This window comes from Ovis canadensis, chromosome 6 (genome assembly GCF_042477335.2).
Source record: "Ovis canadensis isolate MfBH-ARS-UI-01 breed Bighorn chromosome 6, ARS-UI_OviCan_v2, whole genome shotgun sequence".
In the NCBI taxonomy this organism is placed as follows: Eukaryota; Metazoa; Chordata; class Mammalia; order Artiodactyla; family Bovidae; genus Ovis; species Ovis canadensis.
Genome location: NC_091250.1, coordinates 118,494,034 through 118,506,284, shown reverse-complemented (window position 1 = coordinate 118,506,284; position 12,251 = coordinate 118,494,034). Strand labels below are relative to the sequence as shown.

Sequence of the window (12,251 nt, the reverse complement as noted above, 5' to 3'; positions counted from 1 at the left end):
ACATGTGTACCGATGAATATATATTAAATCAGAATGTAACGGCATTACATGATACAGTTTATATGACACTGTATCTCTCTCACACACACCCGATTTCACCAAGAGACATAGGTGGGCCTCTGGCCTCAGACCCAGCAGGGCTCCTCTACCCAAGCTCAACCCTGAACCTACCCACTAGGAATCTCTGGGTGGGGTTGGAGGAAGTGTAGAATCTGCCTGTTAAGAAGCTCTCGTGGTGTTTCTTGTGTCTAGTCTGGTTTAAGAACCTTGAGCTTAATATAACCACCCTGCCCCTTAAACATTCCTTCCTTCACTTTTATTTGTTTCATTACCCAATCGAGCGGTAAGCAATACTGGAAAGAAAGGCAAGATCCTATGTGGGTAAAACACCGGCAAGCCAGGGACTCAAGAGTCGCCTGAACTCTCCCGGGCCCACCCAAACAAAGGATCAAGTGGCCCACAGGCCTCCAGGCGTTCACCGTCACATGAGCCAAGGGGGAGGAAGGACAATCCTTGGTACTTTTAGGACGTGGGGGAACTATGGGTGTCCCTCTGGAAACACGATACCTAATTCCCAAATCAAGACAATTTAGCTGTCAATAGAAACAATCTATTTCCCCCTTCTGTTTGCTGCAGTTCCTTTTGACAAGATGTCACTACTGGGATTTCCTCTTAATATATTAAATCTGACATCAAATTACTGCTTTGAGTAACAGCCTTAAGAACCTGACAGGAGTCCCAATCTGGTTAAATTAAAAAAGAAGCCAATAAACCAATGCAAGAAAACAACAGACGTTCACTAGAGAAAAAGACTCGCAGGATATTAAGTCGGCTGGCTTGGTGGCCCTCAGATTAAGCTTTAACTCGCTGTGGGTAGATAGGAAAAGGGGAAAGTTTGCACAGGGGCGGGATTCTCAACACTGATCGCTGCCAAGACACAAAAAGTCAGCGCTGGGATGGTTATTAAAGTTAATTTTTACTTTTGGGTCTCCAAGGGCATTAACACCAAAAGTTATAAATCTTATCCATCCCCCTCCCCTAGGGCCTGAAGCTAAAACATCATTTGCTACAGACATACTTGAGCAACAGATTTTGCATTCTAGTTGCTGTTTTATTTCGAGCAAAGGAACACATTTACATTCGTACAAAAATGAATGAAGGGGGATTTTCCTCATGGCATGGTGGATTAGAATATGCCTGCCAAAGCAGGGGACATGGGTTCGATACCTGCCAAGGGAAGATCCCACATGTTGCAGAGCAACTAAGCTCATGTGCAACAAGTACTAAGTCTGCATGCTGCAACTACTGAAGCCCGCTGGCCTAGAGCCTGTGCTCAGCAACTAGCGAGTAGCCCCTACTTGCTGCCAAGTAGAGAAAGCCTGCACACAGCAATGAAGACCCAGCACAGCCAGAAATAAATAACTTTTTAAAAATAAAATGAAGAACAATCTGAAGCAAAGCTAAAATACTACAATCTGGCTCCCCCTAATTTTTTTTTTCACTGAAGGAAAAAGGATAGGTAACCATTTAAGCTGTAAAAGTTATGCACCCAACCTATATCAATAAAATGAACCACAAGAGAGAGGTAATGACACCCAGGCTTGGTATGTTTGTACTTCTGAGCCAGGAAACGTTGTTCTCAAGGTGCCGACTGTATTTCCAACTGGTAGGGAAGGTAAAGTCAGAATACACTGTAGCCGGTAGGCCTTTCTCACCACCATGTCACGTACAGGACTTCCCCTTTCAGAGGACAGATTTTGGAAATACATTTATCGTCCTATCTTGGGAAGAAAACGAAATGGAGAACTTTGCTAACGGAAAACTAAGTTTAGATATTTAGAAGCAATCAAGTTGTGTGTTACAACTTAAAGCAGTTATGAAACTAACCAGCTTTATAATTCCTCCATTTTACAACTATTAAGTAAATACATAGATTCACATGCTCAAAACAAGGGACAGTACCCAGATAAGGGTGATCTCTCCTATCAATGATTAAGATAGTGAATATATTTGACATTTAAGTTGCTTAAATGAAGCATTCACTGAGTTCCATTTTCAAAACAGTATAGAACCAGTTAGTGAACACCTTATCATGGTACAGTATGGAATCCCCTAACTCTCGTGAGACCACTTGAGTCCATTTTGCCAAAGAAGATCCCCATAAATCAGCTGATTAAAAAAAAAAAAAGACTCAATTCTACCACCTTCATCATGGTAGAACCTGTCATCTGAGTCAGGAAGCTCAGCTGGGCTCTCAGGATGAACTAGAAGGAAATCATTTAAGGGACCTGCCTGTTTCTCTTCTGTCCAGGACACAGTTTACAATGGTGTCATGAGGGAAAAAATGAGGACATTCACTGGGTCAAAATACTGCATAAATTATTTCCCTCTTGAAATCACTTCCTTGAACTGCACTTTCCAAAACACCAAACATTCTTCTTTGATATTTGCTCATATTTAATCAGAGCTTTTATGCTTTCATGAATTTTCTTCCAAGGCAATCTTTACAAAGCTCATAAATCAGGGGTGGGGGCAGAGGATGGGGCAAAACTGGTTCCATACCAGTTTAAGGGCCCTGCCTTTTGCAGTGGAAAACTTTCCCCACCAGAGTCAGAGATCCACCAAAAACTAGCTTCATAATAATCTTGGGAACAATCTGACTTTCCTCTGTTATTTTTTTTAAATGTCATTAACTTTAGGCAAATTCAAACAAAAAAACCTGTGGGAGAGTTCACTAAACCTAATTTCCTTTTGCAGTTTGTCTGAAAACTCTTTTTTTTTTTTTTTTTTTTTGAGAAGCTGTCAGCCACTAGAGGCTACTCTACTAAAGAAGCAAGTTCAACTCCCCCAATCTCTTTGGAGTACCCCACCCCACCCTACCCTGGAGGCGGGGGCGGGGAGGACAGACCAGAGCTTCTCAGGTAGCACAAGGTGCATTTAAAACCAGTTAATCCCCACTGGTACTTGAAGATACATATATATTCCTTTCTAATATTCAGGGACTGCTTCAGTGAAAGGGTTAGCTGAGATGAAGAATCAGACAAAGCCCTCTTTTCTCTTTTATCCATCAACACATTCCTCAATATAAGGCAAGCTAATCCTCATAGAAAAGGATAGATCTACAAACTGATAGGATTTATACCTTCCCCTACCCATCATAGGGTTTACCAGTCCACAAAAGATGGTGGGCCAGGCTATATAGGTCTATGAAAACAGTTTCCAAGAGCTTTAGGTCAGAATTTGGAAACTAAAGCCATGGTCTGTAACTATTTCACATTAAAGGAAGCAAGTTTGTTGCCAATTCTCACAGGAAGTATCATCAATGTATCTGTTCTGCTTATATATTCCCAAGAACTGCACACACTGCTCTGAGAGAGGAGGCATAGAGTATGCTCTGCTTTAACAACCTTGTACTTTTAAGTAACTGCCTTTCTCCACAATTCCGAAAAGGCAAACCATACATTTGACGTTTTCAAAATACTGACCCAAAATCTAATTTTTTAAACTTAGGCAATTGACCTTTCATTCAGTAAATGTCTTCCATATCTAGCAGAAGAAATAACACAGAGCAAAACAAAACAATCAATTTGGTACTTTCTGCTTTAAAGTGAAGGCGAGGATTATGCAACCTCAACTGATGAAAGTTCACAAGCCAGAAGATACTTAAGTAGTCCCTCCTTCGTTCAAAGTACTTCTAGCTTATGCAGGGGACACTAAAAATATGAGACAGTATCTTAAGGAGCTGACTACAGAGAAGAAATACACATGAAAAATTAGTCATACACCATCCAGCGATACAAAAGGCAACTTCATCTAAGTTTCCATCTACCTCTTCTACTCAAAAATCAAAAGAAAACAGATTATTTAAGCAGTGCACAATGAAGCTATTGTGGTTAGAACAAGCTGAGCTATTAATATTTAGATCCAGTGAGTCCTAGAATCTAAATTAATTGTTTCAAAAGCCAACGGGTGTGGCAAGTGGCACATGGACAAGATGTCACTGCCCCAGACTGTACATCACAGGTGACGGTTCCTTTTCTATTAGCACTGCTTGGGCAGCGGGGACCAGCTCGAGGGTTTCTGGAAATCCAAAAAGACTTGCAATCTTCTCCATTTGTTCTCTCTCTGGATGTCGGAGAGACACTGTCCCACAAACACAATGTCTAAGTGAGCTTGAACCACATTCCAGCTACAAGTGAAGAAAATGTGTATTCTCCACTTGTAAAACATGATCCGAAAAGATACACGCACCCCGATACTCATAGCAGCACTGTTTACAATAGTCAAGACATAGAAGCAACTTTAAAATCCATCAACAGGGGAATGGATGAAGAAGAGGTGTGTGCATACGTATGTGCATGCGTGCGTGCGTGTGTGCTAAGTCACTTCAGTTGTGTCTGACCCTTTTCGACCCTGTGGACCGAAGCCTGCTAGTTCTTCTGTCCATCGGATTCTCATGGCAGGAATACTGGAGTGGGTTGCCATGCCCTTCTCCAGGGGCTCTTTCCAACCCAGGGATCAAACTCATGTCTCTTACATCTCCTGCACTAGAAGCAGGTTCTCTACCACTAGCACCACCTGGGAAGCCCCTATGTCTGTATGTATAATATGTGTGTGTGTGTGTGTGTGTGTAAAGGAATATTGCTGCTGCTGTAAGTCGCTTCAGTCGTGTCCAACTCTGTGCGACCCCACAGACGGCAGCCCACCAGGCTCCCCCATCCCTGGGATTCTCCAGGCAAGAACACTGGAGTGGGTTGCCATTTCCTTCTCCAGTGCATGAAAGTGAAAAGGGAAAGTGAAGTCACTCAGTAAGTGTCGGACTCTTCATGACCCCATGGACTGCAGCCTGCCAGGCTCCTCCATCCATGGGATTTTCCAGGCAAGAGTACTGGAGTGGGTTGCCATTGCCTTCACCTTTAAAAAGAATGAAATAATGTTATTCACAGTAATATGGATGGAGTCAGACACAACTGAGCGACTGAACTGAACTGATGATACTGAGTAAAGTCAAACAGAAAAAGAAATGATATTGCTAACATGTAGAATCTTTTAAAAAATACAAATGAACATAAAATAGTAACAGACAACAAACGAACTTACGGATGGGGTGGGGAGGGTGGGTGGGGAAGAAGTCAGGGAGTTTGGGACTGACATGCACACACTGCTATATTTAAAATGGATAACCAACAAGGACCTGTATAGCACAGGGAACTCTGCTCAAAGTTATATAGCAACCTAAATGGGAAAATAATTTGAAAAGAACAGATACATGTATATGCATAACTGAATCACTCTGCCGTACACCTGAAACACAACATTGTTGATCAACTGAACGCCAATATAAAGTTTATAAAGCAATAAACTACAGGAAAGTTAAATAAATTCTGATGTTTCAGTGTACTGACTGAAACACTGGGAGTTAGACAAAATAGTAATTTTAAAGAGTAAGTAGCAGTTTAGAACAATGCTTATCATATAATATTGCATGAAAACAAAATTCAGATTATATCTGTGATGAATGTAACTAAAATGATTTCTGGACCCTCTGCAGAAGAAATACAAAATAAATAAAACACAGTTATTGATGTGGTAAAAAAGAAAGAAGGCTTCCCAGCTGGGAGCTAGTGGCAAAAAACCTGCCTGACAGTCCAGGAGACCAAGAGATGTGGGTTGAGTCAGAAAGATCCCCTGGGGGACAGCATTGCACCCCCACTCCAGTATTCCTGCCTGGAAAACTTCAGGGTCAGAGGAGCCTGGCAGGTTACGGTCTATGGGGGTTGCAAAGAGTTGGGACACAACTAAGCATGTGAGTGCATGCTGGCACACACACATAGAAAAGAAAATGCACATTTACTACTTGTGAGAGACACTCCATAAGGTAGACATAATGCAAACAAGACATCATGGCCTTGTGGCTTTCTTCCTCGTTCAAGGGCACATCTGAAGGCCAGGTAGAAGAGCGAAATGTGTATAGTCTTCCTATTTCAATCACCAGCAAACTGAACGACCATGCTGATAACTCGGATTTCTACATCTTACAGCAGATTATTTCTGGCAGAAACTGCTTTTTTGTGCCTTTAGATTGAGGCTCTGCAGCTCCCCTTTGACACCTCATCTCAGCATTAAAGAGGCAGCCTGAAAGTGAGGAAACGCTGCAGGCCTCTCAGGAGTTGGGCACTGCTCCACCTGGGTAACCTCAAGCAAGAAAAGACTGACTGGGCCTCAGTTTCCTGAACAAATGTGAAAAAGAAAAAGTACTTACCTACTTAAGTGACTGCAAAGAGTCAACCAGGTAATCCAATTACAGCTGCTGTGCCTGGCACACAGCCATGTCCAATTTAGCTATTACCTCATTTTACTCTTCATTAGTTTAAGGGCGCAGACACTGAAATCACTCACACCTGAGTTCAAATCCCTGCTTTCTAGCTTTGAGCACTGTTACATACAATTTAATTTCTTAATCACAATGTCTTAATCCAAGGTTTTGATGCCCTGGACCCTTCAGGCAGTTTACATTTCAGTCAAGGCTAGTAAAAATAAAGATGCAACTGCAGTTTCTCAGCAAAGTTTTCCTACAACACAGCCCCAAGAACCTCCTTCTTAGAAAAACCAATAAAATGGGGGCAGGGGATAAACCACTCAGAGAGGATTAATTATACACAGCACATAGGAGACGCTCTATAGAGTGAAGTTCTCTTCCTAGAAAGTTTTATCTCTTAGGAAAAGAATTTAAACTCATCAAGCCTACACTTCAACAGGAAAGCATCTATTTCTCTGACATATCTGGGTCTTCAGACCCGACTTGTGTTGAGCCTTGTAAGGTTCCCCCAAATGACTCTACAACCTCAAAAAGCAACTTGAGCAGCCCTCCAATCATTTTAAACGTGACACCAAAGGACTTTCTAATAAAACTGCAAGTTAAAAAAGAAGGCATATCTAAGTTCTTAAGCCTCCTTTAGCCCCAACTGCTGTCACAACTAAAATGACAGCACACACAGCAGTCTGCGTCTCGTAATCACTGATGCCTTGTCATCACTCTTAAAGGCTCATTTACCAAAAGGAAAAAAAAAAAGAGGTAACAAACCAGGGAAAGTCAGGGTTGGAGGTTCTTACTATAGCGTTCCTCTGACAGCAACTGCTGTTCATTATCCTCTCCCTTCACCAACCCCGGTACATTCCTGGTCTTTGCCTACTCAGCAGATTCACGAAAGCTGTGCCGTTTTATGTGCGATCGTACATTTTGGCAGTAAAATTTCCAGTCACTTACCAGGCAAATTCTCAACCATCAACCCCCAAGGCGAACTGTTTCGCGTTAATTGATTTTCAAAGTGCTGCTCAAGGCATTACCAGAGGGAGGGGGAAAAAAATCAGGAGAACCTAAGTGAGGTGCACAAAGAAACTAAAGGACGATTTGGGCAAAGGCAGACAGGTTAAGCCAACTTGATCTCCCTGAAAATAATTATGGGGGTTGGGGGGCGGCCAGAGAAGAGAAATCTAACTTGAACCTTAACTTTAACTCAACCCCTCTTCCTGTCCTCTGCAGAAATGGTCTACTACGTCCTTCAGACTTTTTTTTTTTTCACTTTTTAAAATCTGACATACATAACGATGAGAAAGCAATGACAAAGCTGCTTCCTGCCGGTCTTCTGCACAGCACCCCAACCCTTCCCCTGCAACCTTCCATCCCCCTCGCCACTCACACACATTTGGAAAAGTTTCTCTCGGCGCCTGCCTTACCTTGACTGGGCTGCCATAATTCAGTCTGTAGAGCTCAAGGTCTGCCGTCCATCAGCGCCTCCAAGCCGCGGCCCTCCTGCCGGCGCCGCGCTCACCATTTGCCGGGGCCGGGCGGGGACGATTCCCCAGCGCGACTCCCCGAGGTGACGGGACTACCTGCTCCGGCAGCCCGGGTGTCCTCAGCGCAGCCTCCGGCTCCGAGCGTATTGGCTCGCGCTAATCCTGATAGACATCCGGGCACTGGGGCCTCTTCAGGCGCGCTCCACTCCGGACCGGCCGGGGGAGCGTCGCGTCCGAAGCCGACAGCGACCGCGATCCCTGCGGGCGACTCCGGAGGAAGCGACGCCGCCAGGGCTCCCTCGGCACCAAGCCCACCAAAGCGCAGCTCCCGCTGAGCGGCGCTGGCACGCCGGCCCGCATTAGCAGGGGAAAGAAAACCGTCCTTGGGCTCACCTCGAGGTGTCCGAGTTCGCCCGGACACCCCCGCCCACAAAGTTCTGGTGGTACAGCCCGACTCCTTAAAAGGGCAGGGCGCTCGGCAGGGCAAGCCCGAGGCTGCGCCGGGCGGGGGCGCCGAGCCCCGAGCGCCGACGCAGCCCAGCTGGCCCGCTCGCAGCCGAGCCCCGCCTGCAGGCTCCTGGCGACCGCTCTCCTGCCAAGGTTTTAGCAATGTACACACACGGCCGGAACACGCAGTACCCCGACGCTCCAAACTCCAGCCCCGGTTTGAATCAGTGTTGAATACTGGGGCCCAGAACCTGAAGTGAACTAGGAATTAAAAAAAAAAAAAAAAAAAAAACAAAAAACCACAGCAGCAGATCAAGCTCTTTACTTTTGATCGTGCCAACGCTTGCAGTCAGGAAATGTGCGACTACCGCACACTTGTTAAACATTGTTGGCTTTCAGTTTTGATTTGAAACAAATGTTTACAAAACGCCCTCTCTGTTACTGGACAACATGCAGATACGAAAAGGCAACAGCCACTCGTTTGGCACTGACAGACGTCATTAAGGAACTGACCAGTTTTTAGGAAATAACTTAGGATGCAAGCCGACAATATATTAAACGCTATAAGTACAAACGAAACCGTGTCCTACTAGGGGGACCACGAAAGGCATTTAAATTCTGCCTAGAGCTAAGCCCGAGACAACGACGCTAAACGGGAGGAAAGGTGGGCTTCAGCATCTCACTGGGGACCAGCAGCACGCTGTAGGGGGCTGAAAACTTAAATGCATGTCCCCCTGCCGCCTAGAATCATGACGATGTCACCAAACTCGCAGAGCTACTCCAGACTGTATTACTAAGGAGCCATGCACAGAGAAATGTTGACATCTGCCTGAAAACTGCAAGGCTGTGGGGTGGGGGCTGATGGGGTAGGAGGAAGGCACAAAAGCATCTTTATAGTGGTTCTCAAAGTGTGATTAGTGGTCTCCCGGGAGTCCCTGAGACCTTCTCAAAGGTCACAGCTATTTTTAGAATAACACAAAGACATTGTCGTTTTCACTGTGCTGACATTTGCACTGATGGTGCAAAAGCAATTGTGGGGAAACTGCTGGAGCCTTATCACTCAACAAGGCAGTGGCTCTTCACCACACATTAGCAGTTAAAAAAAAAAAAGTGTTTACATATATCCTTAATGAAACAACCAGTAGGGATTACTACTTTTAGTAAATCATGACCCTTGCATACAGGTCATTTTAGTGTTCTTTGTGACAAAATGGGAAAGTAGTCATGTATGGATGTAAGGGATGGACCATAAAGAAGGCTAATCACCAAAGAATTGATGCTTTTGAACTGTGGTGCTGGAGAAGACTCTTGAGAGTTCCTTGGACTGCAAGGAGATCAAACCAGTCAATCCTGAAGGAAATCAGTCCTGAATATTCACTGGAAGGACTGAGGCTGAAGCTGGAGCTCGAGTACTTTGGCCACCTGATTTGAAGAGTCGACTCATTAGAAAAGACCCTGATGCTCGAAAAGATTGAAAGCAGGAAGAGAAGGGGACAATAGAGGACAAGATGACTGGATGGCATCATCAACTCAATAGACATTGAGTTTGAGCAAACTCCTGGAGATGGTGAAGGACAGGGAAGCCTGGCATGCCACAGTCGGACATGACTGAGCAACTGAACTGACTGATTTGTTACCTGGCAGTCATTTTCACAAAAATGAACAAAGTGAGTCTGTTTCTTCCAGGGAAACAACTGACAGTATTTATTGCCAATGATAAAATTTGAGTTTTGAAGCATTTTGGAAAACTTGACACCTGTCATGGTGAGCTTGATAGCTTCCCAGTACTTCAAGACGTCCCTGATGAAGTAAGGACAGTGAGGAACGTGGCTTTAGAAGACCTGCCTAACCTAGTGACCAGAATTTTCTAAATAGTACAAAATCATGCATGGGTAAAGGGTCCACTGAAAGTGCAGGAAAGACCAATGGATTTTAATATATGAAAGATTAAAAACAGCTCAATGAAATGACTCCAGATTCTACACTGCAACTAACCTTTAGGAAACTATGATTGTAGACTTTTGATATAATATCAAAAAAGGTATTAAAGTACTCCTCCTTTTCCTGTGTGAGGCTACATTTTCTCATTTTCTTCATAGATTTCAGCCAAAATAACACTGCAACACACTGAATTCAGAAACAGATATGAGAATCCAGCTGTCTTCTACTAAGCTAGACAGTAAAGAGATTTGCATAACGCTGTTTTTCTTACTTAAGTTTTTAATTTTGGAAATAGTTTTGTTTTTCTCAAAATAAAAACATTATTTAAGTTAACAGGTAATGGGTTAGCTGCTAGCCCATCTTTCTCACAGTTATTCTAAATACCAAGCATGATCATGATCATTTATGCTTTAAGTTGGTATCAGATATATAAAAGCAGCAGAAACAATACTGCATAATGGCATTTACTCACAAAATTTCCACTTATCATTGGCTAGTAACGTAAAATCACTTATATTAAAATTCCATTTTCCCCTGTGAACTGTGTCGTTCTATTCCACTAAAGAGGAGCAGATGAAAGAATACAGCAAATATTCACATGCAAGGAAATATGAAGTCAACAGATCACCAGTACACCTGACATTCCCAGGGCTCTCAAGATCATTTGTAATGTAACTTACTGAGGGTAATTTGAAACTGAAGTGGGATTACACTCGATTTGTAATAGATCTACCAAAACTATAGGAAAGTGCAGGAGAAATGATTCTGGAATTGGATACTGCCTGTGGCTGAAGAAGTAGTGCAGTACACACGTGGGCGTGATTTTCTCCAAGTGTTTTGAAAACACCATTGTATCCAACCTACAGTCTTGTTCAGCAGTGAAAATGAACAAAAGACATTCCTAACCTTTTGAGGGCACAGAATTCCTTGGCTTCCTGATGAGACTTGAGGATACAGATCCTTACACATAATATTTGCTATACTTTGATGTTTAAGGTCCCCGTGCAGCCCACTTAGGGAGGATTGGAGGCTTCATAGACTTCAGGTGAAGAATCCTTGGCCCTCAAGGTTCGCTCAGCTAATGAACCCAATTTACCTTACAAATAAGGAGTATGTTGTTGTTGCTCAGTTGCTAAGCAAAAAGTGTTAGTCATTCAATCCTGCCAGACTCTTTGCAACCCCGTGAACTGTAGCCCTCCAGGCTCCTCTGTCCAAAGGATTTCCCAGGCAAGAATACTGGAGTGGGTAGCCATTCCCTTCTCCAAGGGATCTTCCCAACCCAGGGATCAAACTTGAGTCTCCTATGTTACAGACAGATTCTTTACAGTCTGAGCCACCAGGGAAGCCCCAGTATAGTATATACTCATAGATACTTACTTCATCCTTCGGGCTATAACCCAGTACTTCACAATAGGTTTTACTGCTCAGATTGTTCTGGCTCTGGCTACTGGAAGCCCTTTCCCATCAGCTCCTGATCCCTCTGACTTGCTTCCATCTGTTTGCCTTTTAAGCACTTCCTTACTTCCTGGTACTATGAGGCTCCAGGCTCACCTTCTATTTTCTCTGCCATGGCTTTCGCTAGAATCGGCTATTTCTCCCACATATCAGTCTCTTCTCCTTACAAGCTACTGCCCAATCTCCTGCCACCACGGCCAAGCTTCCTAAACAAACAGTGGTCAGCTTGCTTTGTGATCCCAGCTTCCTCAAAACTCTCCTCTGTGGACTTACATGATACCTCTCTATTTGGGGGGAACTCACTGTGTTTTATAATTCTTTCTGCTCATACATCCAGGAACCAATATAAGATGCTAGAAAATGTCCCTTATCTCTCAGTCTATATGCTATCTTGGACAAAAACATCAGTGACCCTCCAGAACTGTAACTCCAGCACAAACCTCTTCCCACAAAGCCAAGTTCATGCTTCCCAGCTGCCCAAAAACACTTTCCTGGGTATTAAAAAAGGCACTTTGGGAGGCTGTCCCCAAAGGATTATTCACTTAGTGATACGTATCAACTCAGAAATGCCAAGAGCCACCCATCATTCAAACTGAGCTACTGCTTGGATC

The 12,251-nt window shown here is 43.8% G+C and overlaps 1 protein-coding gene across 7 annotated transcripts in view; it reads right to left on the bottom strand.

Annotated features, from left to right (window-relative positions):
* AFF1 (ALF transcription elongation factor 1) overlaps positions 1-12,251 on the bottom strand; it is a 196,140-nt gene that overhangs the window by 131,474 nt on the left and 52,415 nt on the right. For 2 of the 7 annotated variants that reach the window (XM_069594636.1, XM_069594639.1), the window contains exon 1: positions 7,738-8,309. The exons of 3 other annotated variants lie outside the window; for them this stretch is intronic. In XM_069594636.1, coding sequence (XP_069450737.1) covers positions 7,738-7,754 — 17 coding nt within the window. In that variant the 5' untranslated portion in view covers positions 7,755-8,309. Of the gene's footprint in view, positions 1-7,737; positions 8,310-12,251 lie in introns of those variants that run through there. 2 more of the 7 variants (XM_069594635.1, XM_069594638.1) reach the window with 1 other exon arrangement.